Raw genomic sequence first — 12500 nt, forward strand, 5'->3', positions numbered from 1 at the left:
AGCAATTTGAAAGACATTTCCTGTGCAAAATAGTATATATTATGCACCACCGCTGAATTTTTCAGAACCAGATTTCTTCACCACACGTCGTTGTGCAGCATTAGATTAGCATGATGTGAAAGGGTGAGTCCTGCTGATCATTTTGATATGTGGTTCCCTTTGAGGCTGTAAATACTTCTCGACTTCTTCAGCTATGAAGGATAGGTGTGAAAATGGGTGAAGAAATGTTCAACGAGTGCAACTTTGTTGAATTCGATGCATTCAAAACAGAATTACTCTGCCTTGGTCTTCAAGGACGAGACAAGGGTCGTCATGATGAAGCATAGCGTTTTTCATTTGATACCTGCTTCATGCCTCCACAAAAACGACTCTGTGAGTAATTCGAACAAGATTATCAAGTGTGCGTGGAGATGGAGGAGGAGATGGAAGCAGTATATGACAGTTGAAATTTCATGTCCTTTAAAAACAGGATTACTTCACAATAGCCCCTTCCCCTGGCTAGCCAACAGTGTCACTTGAAAGGGCTCCTCCTGATGCCTCTGACATGCTCTATACGACGAGGCGATGAGTAGGCTACTTACTGAGATATGGAACCCAGAGAATGAATTCCCTGTGCCAAATTGCGTCTGGCAGTCTATCAGAACATTGAATTACACTGATCCCGACCAGGTGATTTTAAAGCTGGGGCAGATGTAGCTATGCAGGTCAGGTTGGCTCAAGGAGTGGGATTGAGAAACAGTCGTTTATAGGGGGGAAATTGAGAGGATGTGAAGCATTGGCATCCTCTGACTACTGCCAAACCCCGAGAGCTGACCACTCTTCCACTCTTTTTAGTGTATGATGGTGATGAAGGGACAGAGGCAGGACCCCCCTCCTTTCCAATTAGAAGCCCTCAGTTAGGATCTTAAACCTCTCATCTTCTGCATCATCAAATGTTTTCTATGTCTCCTTGTGTTTGTCTTTGCTCCTCACACACCACCATCATTGGCTTTCACAAATTCATTTATTTTACCTATCCTGAGATAGAAAAAATCTTATCCTTCATCTTATCCTCATCTTATCCTTTCTTTCTTCTCCTTTCTTCCTGTTCTTCTACCTTCCAGATGTAGCAATTCTAGTTCTCGTCCCCCCCTCTTCTAACGTCACTCACTGTTGCGCTTTTTTCCTCGCATACTGTCACTCACATTGACTCCCCCCCCCGTCACATAGCATCACTCACTTTTCGTCTTGTTTTCTTTTCTTTTTCTCTTCTCCGTGGGTCCTCTCATCTTCTAACTGTTTCTCTGTGTTAGAGATCAGGGGCTCAGCGGGTCTGAATGCTCCGTCAGAAGGCCAGCCTTTGTCACCATACTGTGTCTCTGTCAATAGCTGTCTGTTTAGCTTCCATGACATTCCTTTCTGGGCCACACTGGTGTACTCAATATTTCAAGGAGAGCTACTACGCTATGCAGCGTTTGTGTCTAGCCTTTCTAATTTGTTTTTCTCACACAATTTTGCGGGTTTGGGTCGGTAGGCATTAAGTTATACATAAACAACATAAAAAGACAGCCTTGTGCCGAGTAGCATGTGATAGGTTAGGCTAATCATTAGAGATTTCCATCTGCCTTCCCCTGTCTCTGTCTCTCTCTCAAACACACATACGCACACCAGGATTGTAGGTCCTGTCACATGTCCTGACTGTCCATAATCTGCATTACTGAAATATAAAATAACAGATATTTGTCTGGTTTTGGTCAATACACAGCTTTGTTTCATTGTGATGATGAGTTTTTCCCCTAAGTTTTATCCATAGCATTTTGTTTAGATAACATCGCCAAAATAGTTTTGTTGTGGGTGAGGTTCGGTTGGTTGATATTTAACGTGGTCAGACGGTGCTTATAGGTTCTCATAACCGGTCGGGTGGGAGCGAGTATTAAACAACCCAGACCCACGCATCACTTGTGTTCTTGTTTACCACCACCCACTACTGAGAAAATAACCCAATTACCACCTGACATTTTTCAGAGTAATATAATGCTATTACGGGTGTCTTTAAAGACATCTTGAGTGTATTATAGGGATCAAGCACAGAGATTGTTGACAGCGTCAGTCATTGAGCTCTCACCATTTCTCAATGAACACTTTGGAGTCAGCCAGCTTAATGTCAGCTTACTTCATCGCCGTACTCTAGTGACATGCATGCATTATGCATCAAGCGTCGTCGTGCATCCGCTGTGAATCTGTTTCCTTCCGGGTTCACACATTTGAATATGGAGTCACAGTGCAACTGTAACTGAGCAGATGTCACTCAGAGACACTTGGAGCAAATGTCACTCAGAGACACTTGGAGCAGATGTCTGTTTGAGGGAATGGTGCAGCCATGGTAGGGCTTTGGGTTTTAAAGTGTTTAGTGTGCAGGGGTGAAGCCTGTGAGCTCATAAGCCCATAAGACTATGGTATTCACTCCATATGATGTGGGCCGTTATGAAAACACAATGTGAGAACATTGCACCATGACGACTGCGGTTTTAACGTGCAGGCGATGCAGAAGCTTGGTCTCCTCCCATCTGGTGTTGCGGAGGGGCGGTGGAGGTGGTGGTGGCGGAGTGCTGCTGATGATGTGGTGTTGCAGAGGGGTGGTGGAGGTGGTGGTGGCGGCGTGCTGCTGATGGCGTGGTGTTGCGGAGGGTGCGGTGGAGGTGGTGGTGGTGGTGGTGGTGTTGGCATCGGTGGAGATTTATTAGCGCCGCACACAGCTTCCATCCATCTGTCACAGTCTCTCCTCTTCCTCCTCCTCCTCCTCTTCCTTCCTTCCTTCCTCCTCCTCCTCCTCTTCCTTTTTCCTTCCTCTCCTCCCCTGTGCCTGTTCGCAGCAGCCTCCGCGTCTGCCGAGGACTCGGGGAATGAGTAATGGCATTTCTCAGTGCTGCAGTCAGGGAACCAAAGAGAGGAAGGTTGGGGCTGAGGGGTGGGGGGTGGTGGTGGAGGGGGTGGTGGGGGGGGGTGGTGATGAGAGAGTCGACAAGGACAGGACATTGCTGTGGCAGTAATTCTGTAATTCTTGCCGCTGGTGATGGAGTGTGAGGAGGGACAAAAAGAGGTCCCTTTTTTTGGGCTATCAGCACTGTGTCACGCCTGCCCCGTCACGTCTGCCCTATCAGGGCCTGGTCAGCACCTCTTAGCTGACACCGTGCTAACCACCGCTAGCAACCTTGGAGAGACGTGATATTTCTGTCTTCTCTCCTCCCCTTCCACTCTGGTTTACCGTGAGCCTGTCAGACTCCCAGGCCTGAGTGTGTGTGTGGGTGTGGATCCTATGGTGGGCATATGTAGATGTGTTTGTTCTTTGTGGATTTCAATATCCTTGTCTGTGTGTGTGTGTGCATGTGTGTGTGCGTGCATATGTTTGTGCGTATGTGCGTGCATGTGGGCCTATTTCCGTGTTTGTGTGCCCATTTTTATATGTGTGTGTGTGTGTGTGTGTGTGTGTGTGCATGTCATTCTGTTATGCAGTTCAGATCATTCTGCAGCCTTGGAAAGGCACAACAGCAACCCAGGTAGTTTAAGTCTGATTGTTTGCATTGGTTGGTTTGATCAGCATAAAGCTGAATTGATTGGTTGGCTAGATTGTCATGAAGCTGTGTTGATTGGTTGGTTTGATCAGCATAAAGCTGTGTTGATTGGTTGGTTAGATTGTCATAAAGCTGTGTTGATTGGTTGGTTTGATCGTCAGAAAGCTGTGCTGGGACAATAAATGACAGCCAGGGCAGTAACCCATCCAAACTGAATTCAAAGTCGAATTCTAATTCACCAGTGTGCCGTTATGTTGATGCTCAATATAAATGTTTTGCTCATTTGTTTAACCAGTGGCGGAGTATGTTCAATATTCTCCAAAACACGGCGCTTGTAAGAAGCAGACAGGCATAGAATCAGACTACTGTTACACATAACCAGCTGGGAATTGAGTGAACATGAGTGTTTAGTCTGGTGCTGTTTATCACCATATGATCAGTTTGCTCAGTGTCACAGTAAAGCACTCGGGTGAAAACCTTGTTGAGATGAGATACACAGCAAGCAGTCATAACAGCAGTTCTCGTCACTCTTATCCGTGGGAATCATCCTGTTTGCTGTAAACACAAATCCTTTCTTTAGTTTATCGTGCTGGAGATCGCTGCAGCTTAGAATAAGGCCAGGCAGCCTCCTCAAACACCGTACTGCAGCTTCTTTAGGGTTTGCTAATGTATGCATTATGAATGAACTGAAGGTCCAGAAAGTAAAGTGGGTACACACGCATACAACCCCCATTTACAGACTACGAGAGAGGTGAAGGCATCCAAATATTTTTTTATGTTAAGACAAATGCTTATCATCTGGTATGGCATCTTGTCAATAGTTTATGCCGGTGTGGACAGCACTATCATCTGAAAACAAATAAAAAATACTAACATTACTGTAGTTAAATAAATAATATGAATTCAAATAATCACATTTTTTTTTTTAACTACCACAGTCAGATGTTTGTTTTTCTCTCTTTCTCGTTATCTCTCTGATGCACACACACACACACACACACACACACACTCTCACACACACAGAGCGGCGCAAAAACTTCTACATCAACATTCATGCTTGCTCCCCATTTCTTCTCCCAAGGAAACTCTCTTTCACACACACACACACACACACACACACACACACACACACACACACACACAGAGAGACAGAGCCACACTCTTTTTTAGCTCCTGGTGTGGTGTTGTCAGCCATTTTGCTGGTGGAGTATTACTGGTTATTAATGAGTACATCCCAGAGTGCACTGAGGTAGAGGTGAGAGCGAGAGAGAAAGAGAGAGCGAGAGAGAGAGAGAAAGATGAGAGAGCGCGTGAGAGAGAGAGAGAGAGAGAGAGAGAGAGAGAGAGAGAGAGAGAGAGAGAGAGAGAGAGGGAAGGAGGTGCCGTGTTGTGTCGGCGTGCTGGTAATTTATGAACAGGAAGCATTAAAGATTCATGAGACTCAGCTCTGTGGGTGTCACCAGCCTCCAGTGGATGCAATGCATCACCTGAGACGAGGAGGAGAGAAGAGGAAAGAAGAAGAGAGAGAGAGAGAGAGAGAGAGAGAGAGAGAGAGAGAGAGAGAGAGAGAGAGAGAGAGAGAGAGAGTGTAAAGGAACGAGGGACCGGAGGCTTCCTTTTATCCCATCATCCCTTCTCTTCTATTTTTCGTCTCTCTCTTTCTGTCCTTGGGGATACAGCAGTGCATCAGATGGGGAGTGCTCTCATCAATATCTCAAGCTATCTTAACACCTCTCATCCCTTACCTCCCCCTGATCTCGCTCCGCGGGATGCTCTCTGAAGGATCCATCTCTTCCCTCTCTCTCTCTTCTTCTCTCATTCCTTCACTTTCTTTATCTCTCCTCCGTCTCTCTGACTTACTTTCTCTTTCTGTTTCACTGTCTGTCTCTCTCTCTCTCTCTCTCTCTCTCCCTCTCCCTCTCTCTCTTCTCAAAGCCTCTTTTCTACCTGTCTATCTCTCTTACCCCCCCTTCTGCCTCTCTTTCTTTCCCCCCTATTCCTCAAGCCGTTGAGGGGACAAAGTGACGGAAAGTCTCATCTTTCGCTGTAATGCCCGTCATCCTTCTCCCTGTGCTTTCGGTGCGAAACACCCTGCCCCGGAGCCGGGAACAACATAAACTCTCATTACCGGCGCCCAGGGCATATTTCACCCCGCCAGCCTCCCCGAATAAAGCAACAGTCAAGGTGAAGCCAGGAAGGAGATGGATGCTGTTGGAACGCGGAGCGATGTGGGCCGACGCACGATGACCAGAGGATGCCCGCCGCCTGTTGCTGGTCCCTCTCTCTCTCTTCCTGTCACAGTGCGGTATGCCACCAGGTCATCAGAAACGGGCTGAGGGATGGCCTGCCATGTTACGTCGTAATAACGGCGTCATCAGAAACGGACTGAAGGATGGCTGGGATGTTACGCGGTAATAACGCCGTCATCAGAAACGTGCTGAGGGATGGCCGCGATGTTACGCTGTAATAACGTCGTCCCTGTGAAAACGGCCTTGGAGTCATTCACCTGTCACTCTCAAGTACACCGGACACGCCCCCTCCCCCACCCCCCTCCCCAATACACACACCTCAGTGTCCCCACAGGTCATTAGCGGAAGCAGAGTGTGCTAAGTAACGGTCTGTTTGCACCATCACGCCATGCATTTCCCATTGCCGTGTGTGTGTGTGTGTGTGTGTGTGTGTGTGTGCGTGGAATATGTGTCTGTTCTAGTGTGGAACATCAGCTTTGGCAAAGTTTGACTTTGGCCTCTGGCATCCTGCTCCTGCTCCTGATCTTTGTAGACCCTGTTGTGGCTCTTGTCCAAAACCCTCACTCCCCATAAGCAGTGATGGGCATAAGCAGTGATGGGCATAAGCCGTGATGGGCATAAGGGCATAAGCAGTGATGGGCATATGCAGTGATGGGCATAAGCAGTGATAGGCATAAGCAGTGATGGGTATATGCAGTGATGGGCATAAGCATGATTAGCAGTGGCTTCTCTGGAGTGCCACCCTGCCCGGGCAGGGGACGGTGCCAGGCTGAAGGCCAGTGTGGAGGAAGAGACAAAAGAGACTCTGTCTCCCCATGCAAATAAGCCTCCCCTGGCTCCTGACACACCACTGACACTGCTGCTGCTGATGCTGGGCTTTTGTCTTGTTTGGTTTTGTTCTGTTCTGTTTTGTTTCTCTCTCGTGTCATGTGTTGTGTTGTGTTGTGTTGTGTTGTGTTTTTTTTTTCAGTTTTTTTTCTTCCTCCTCAGTAATGTAATTTTAGCTGACAGACAATAAAGAGCTTGTCATGATTCCAATGTGCTCCTTTTCCCACCAGACACTCAGACCACTGTCTGACTGTCTCTCAAAACAGTGGGTCATAGCATAATAGTGATGAAGAGAGAAAGAGAGAAATAGAGAGAAACGAGGGAATAAAGAGGGAGAGGAGGAGGAGGAGAGAGGGAGTGATAGACCAAGAGAGAGCGAGAGAGGGAATAGACAAAGAGAGTGAGTAGGGAATAAACAGAGGATGAGAGGGAGAGAGAAGGGACAAAGAGAGTGATGGAGAGTATGCGTGTGATTTATCAGAGAGAAAGAGCATGGTGTTTGGGGACTGCAGTCTCACAGCCTTATTCAGCAGAGACATGGGGGGAGAAAAAACAAGCTAGATAGCAGAGGGAGAAGAAATAGATGGGTAAAGGGGTAAAGAGATGGAATTAGGAAGATTGGTTTTCTCATGTCTGACATGCTGTTCAGCCGGCCTCAGCCCGATGTGATATCACTTTCTCTCTCTCTCTCTCTTTCTCTCCCTCTCTGTCTCTCTGTCTCTCTGTCTCTCTGTCTCTCTGTCTCTCTTCCCCTCTCTCTTTCTCTCTCTCTCTCTGTCTCTCTGTCTCTCTCCCCCTCTCTCTCTGTCTTTATATATCTCTCTGTTTCTCTCTCTCTCCCGCTCTCTCTCTCTTTCTCTCTCTCTCCCGCTCTCTCTCTCTCTCTCTCTCTCTCTCGCTCTCTCTCCTCCTCTCCTCTCTCTGACTCTGTACCACATTCCCTCTCTCTGTCTCTCCCCCTCCCCTCCCAGTCTGTCCCTACCCCTATGCCAAGCGTTCCCTCTCCGAGGACCGTGGTGTTAATGAGAACAGATGCATGCTTGGAGTTGTGTGGTGGCCTGTTGTGGGCCCCTCTGCTCGTCCGTCTGGCTGTGTCCTCCCGGTCGGATCGGGGCGGGGATCCGGGGTTTGCCGAGTGCCACGCCACAGAGACAGACGCCCGCAATGATAACTATATTTAGGCAGCGTGTTCGCCGCGAGCCAACGCTAGCATGTTAGACACACCCTCAGCCTCAGTGACAGAAGGAAGGCTGAGTCCACAGGGGGCCTCCACAGGGGTCCTGCTCTCACACCTGTATAGACCCAGAGAGCACTCAATCAAGTCTGAGGGTCACATCTGCAGATGCCAGCCAGCACCTCTGAGTGGGAACTAACCATGCAGAGGGAATACCGTAATAACCGTAGCTTAGCGCTGACAGAGACATTGTGCAAGGGGACATCTCTGACATAGGCATTGTGCAAGGGGACATCTCTGACATAAGCATTGTGCAAGGAGACATCTCTGACATAAGCATTGTGCAAGGGGACACCTCTGTCATAAGCATTGTGCAAGGGGACAACTCTGACATAAGCATTGTGCAAGGGACAACTCTGACATAGGCATTGTGCAAGAGGACATCTCTTACATAGGCATTGTGCAAGGGGATATCAGAGACATTGTGCAAGGGGACATCTCTGACATAAGCATTGTGCAGGGAGACATCTCAGACAGAGACACTGTGCAAGGGGACATCTCTGACAGAGACATTGTGCAAGGGAAACATTTAGTGTGCACGTGTTTATTAAATATATTGCATCATTGCATCATGTTTTACTGAAGTGTCCATTATCTTTCCTCTGCTTTTAAATGGTAGAGTTAAGATCCAACAAATATGTGACTGACACAGTAAAACATGCACAAATACATTCTCGACAGTACAAATAACACTAAAAGTCACTGAAGTGCATTTTTCAATACGACACAGAGGAACTGTTTTATCATAATGATGGTAAACTGTGCCAGATCACCATCTTTCTCCCTCTGATAAACGGAATCAGTAGAAGCCATTTAGTCTAGAGAATGTGGCTGTTTTGTTTGTGCAGTTCGTGCTTTGCTAGATGGAATGAGAAACAAACAGCTGCTCATATGCATCTGTGTAGATTGATAAATTAGCAGGTGGATTTTGTGGGGAGCTAAAATCAACTCACTTTTGAAGTCCCTTTGAGTGAATTTGTTTTGAGCTCATCGGCTAAACTAGCATAGCATGCATGCCAATAGCTGTCCCTGGTGCGCTGTAGATGCTTTCAAGAAACCTCTAAAGAGGAGGCCATTGCTCCCTGCCAGTCCCTTTGTACATGTGCAGCATTGTGAAGGGGGGAAGCAAGCTCCTGTAGTTGCTATGCCTAGCACTGCTTACATCATTTTTAACAGGACATAGCACTATACTTCCTATCTAAATGCCTGCATGTCAGGATATGGCAGGCCCCTTGAATACATCTACATGCATGCACACAAACACATTCGCTGCTATGGACGTATGAGTACACATGTTTGTATGGTACAAATATGTCTGTAGATGTCTCTGGGGAGAAGAAAGCTGTTTTGATCATGGTGTATGCTACTGTGCTAGGTGGCCTTGAGAAACTTTAAAGTGCAATTTGTACACTGTGTCTGTGTCTGATGCTTGGCAGTGTTACTGGAGCACATTATCAGTGTTTAACCGAGGGAGCACGTGTGTGCAGGAAGGCCATGGGCATGCTGACACATCGGAGAATATTTAGACAGAATGAGTTGCTCTGGGTGAAACCTTGAGAAGTACAAATAGTCATGATACTTTTTGAACCTTATGTTCACAAGCAGAGACACACACACTTGAATACACCACACTGACACACACACACACATACACACTTGAATACACCACACTGACACACACACACACACACACACACATACACACACACTCTCTTTCTGTCTCTCACACACACACACACACACACAATGATGTGAATGCACCCAGACAGATGCAAATGCCTCAAGCTTAATTCATTGAGCCTCCGTGTCCCCGCGATGGTGTGAATGACAAATATAATCTGCTCTGTCATTTAACCCAATGACTATTATCTCACCAATGGGAGTGAAAACACAGGATATGACATGTGTTGTCAGCAGAGCAGAAGCAAAGAGAAGAGAAGAAAAAAGAGGATGGAAAATGAGGATGGACCAATAGAAAGAGGAGGTTGGAATAAGAGAGGAGTAAGGAACCAGAAGAGGAGAAAAGACGAGAGAGGGGAGGAGGAGAATAATGAAAGCTGAAAGAAGGTTCCAATGGAAAGGAGAGGTGACTGGACAAAAAATGATTATTATTAAAAAAAAAAGATATAAAAAAATAATGGCACAACTCAACCAATATCCACTATGCCGAAGGACACAGGGACCCATCCATCCACCCACCACATTCATCCACAAGCATGCACGCACACCAAATACATACACACACACACACACACACGCACACAGACACACACATGCACACATGCACACACGCACGCACAGTCGCACACACACACACACACACGCACACCCACACATGCAACCATGCACACAAAAGCACAATCACTCTCTTCAGTTTTGATTGGATTTTGTTTGTATAAAGCCTTTGCTGTCTCGGTGTATTGTATGGCCATGAAAATAGACCTGCGTTTACCAGCATATATGCTGACAAAACACTCAGTACAGCATGGCCCAGCCGTCAGGACAATGTGAGGAATTGTGAAACCAAATGAATCTTTTACTCGTCCAAAGACCACATGCCTCAATTGCTGCCTGCGTTTCCCCCCCCCCTTTTTTTTTCCCCTTTCTGTCGCCGCTGTCTCTCTTTTGTCCCGAGTCCATCAGCACAGTCCATCCATCTATGTGCGTGAGTGTGTGTCTGTCTGTCTATGTGTGTGTGTATGTGAGTGTGCGTGTGTGTGTGTGTGTGTGTGTGTGTGACTGTCTGTCTATGTGTGTGTGTATGTGAGTGTGCGTGTGTGTGTGTGTGTGACTGTCTGTCTATGTGTGTGTGTGTGTGTGATTGTGCGTGTGTGTGTGTGTGTGTGTGTCCGTCTTTATGTGACGGCATTAAAAAACAATCTCCAGCCAATCACGGAGCTCAAGAGCGCAGCACAATGCACGATTGAAGGGGACATTATTAACACTGTTCAACTTCTTTTTCTCCTACTTTCCTCTCCTCCTCCTCCTTCTTCTTCTTGTTCTTTTTCTCCTTCCTCTACTTCATTTGTTCAGAAGTCCAAGGTCGCTTTTTAATTTGGCTTCTGTGTGAACTAAGATCCAATCACAGTCTGAGAGGGCAGAACAAGGCCAGACCATCAGCAGCCTCGGCCTTAATGAGTCCGGCTAATGAGTGAGATGTCTCAGATGGAGTGTGTGTGCGTGTGTGTGTGTGTGTGTGTGTGTGTGTGTGTGTGTGTGTGTGTGTGTGTGTGTGTGTGTGTGTGTGTGTGTGTGTGTGTGTGTGTCTGTCTGTCTATGTGTGTGTGTGTGTGTGTGTGTGTGTGTGTGTGTGTGTGTGTGTGTGTGTGTGTGTGTGTGTGTGCGCGTGTGTGTGTCTGTCTATGTGTGTGTGTGTGTGTGTGTGTGTGTGTGTGTGTGTGGACTGAATGAAGGGGCCCCTGGCATGAGTGTGAGTGGTTTTCCTGTTCGGATGAGCACATGCAGTGTGTGTGTGTGTGTGTGTGTGTGTGTGTGTGTGTGTGTGTGTGTGTGTGTGTGTGTGTGTGTGTGTGTGTGTGTGTGTGTGTGTGTGTGTGTGTGTGTGTTTGTGTGTGTGTGTGTGTGTGTGTGTGCGTGTGAGTGTGTCTGTGTGAGGGATTGTGTAACTGTTTGTGCTCTATGGTGTGTCTTCATGTCTGCGAGTGCAATGCAGTTAAGTGCATTGGTGTGTGTTTCTGTGTGTTACATTGTCGATGTTGATCCAGATGCTGATACTTATATTGTGACTAAATGTACCTATGTGTCTGTCTGCTGTGTGTGTGTGTGTGTGTGTGTTTGTGTGTGTGTGTGTTTGTGTGTGTGTGTGTGTGTGTGTGCTTCACGTATTCCTGCAGGAGGTGCTTGGCGTTGACCGAGTGCCAACCTCCAGGCTGAGGAGATCCCTGCTGGTCCCTCCCATGTTTGTGATCGAGAACCAGCGCTCTCCGTTCCCACGCGTCATGGGCAAGGTGAGTCCCCACTACCACTGGTTACACATTCTGCCAAAACAAACAAAGCATCTGCTAGCGGTCTACTAGCGGACTGCTAGCGGTTTATAAAAGTATTTCTAGCGTGCTTGCATTCATTTTAGTGTATAAGATCAATATGGTAGCTTGTTTAATTAGCATTAAGTTAGCAAAGAGATAGTTGTGTGAGGCATGCCTCATGCCTGCAGACTGTTTATTTTAGTGTCTGATGCATTGATATGTAGCACCTTGTAGTTGTAGTTTCAATCATGCCGTGCTTTCTCAACACACACTCGTCCGAGTGACTAATAAATCCAAACTTTTGTGAGAAAAGTAAAGACGTAAATTCCTAAGTGGTCTTGTACTGTCTGAGGGTCCTTGACGCCCAAGATGTGATCGGGTTTTGATTAAAGAAATCGGTCGGAAAGTGTGTCGGATGAAGCGGGATGAACAGCCCCTCTCAAGTACCCACCAGAGAGCCTCCGTCTGCCCAAGCATTGCCTGCTGATGATGGGGTCTCAGCGCGAGACAAGGCTGAGCCCCGGGAATGTTTCATATGTCCTCCTATCCTCTGAATACTTATATATACTTAGCTGTATCAGAGTTAAGGAGGCATGGAGTGCACTCAGCCAGTGATGTGACATGTGAAATGAAAGCCTCTACACCACAACGC

General features: G+C 47.0%; 1 protein-coding gene across 1 annotated transcript in view; it reads left to right on the forward strand.

The window, feature by feature from the left end:
• cdh13 (cadherin 13, H-cadherin (heart)) overlaps positions 1-12500 on the forward strand; it is a 423509-nt gene that overhangs the window by 157953 nt on the left and 253056 nt on the right. Inside the window, 1 exon segment of the mRNA XM_080841504.1 lies at positions 11717-11830. Coding sequence (XP_080697630.1) covers positions 11717-11830 — 114 coding nt within the window.

This window comes from Sprattus sprattus (genome assembly GCF_963457725.1).
Source record: "Sprattus sprattus genome assembly, chromosome: 7".
Lineage (NCBI taxonomy): Eukaryota > Metazoa > Chordata > Actinopteri > Clupeiformes > Clupeidae > Sprattus > Sprattus sprattus.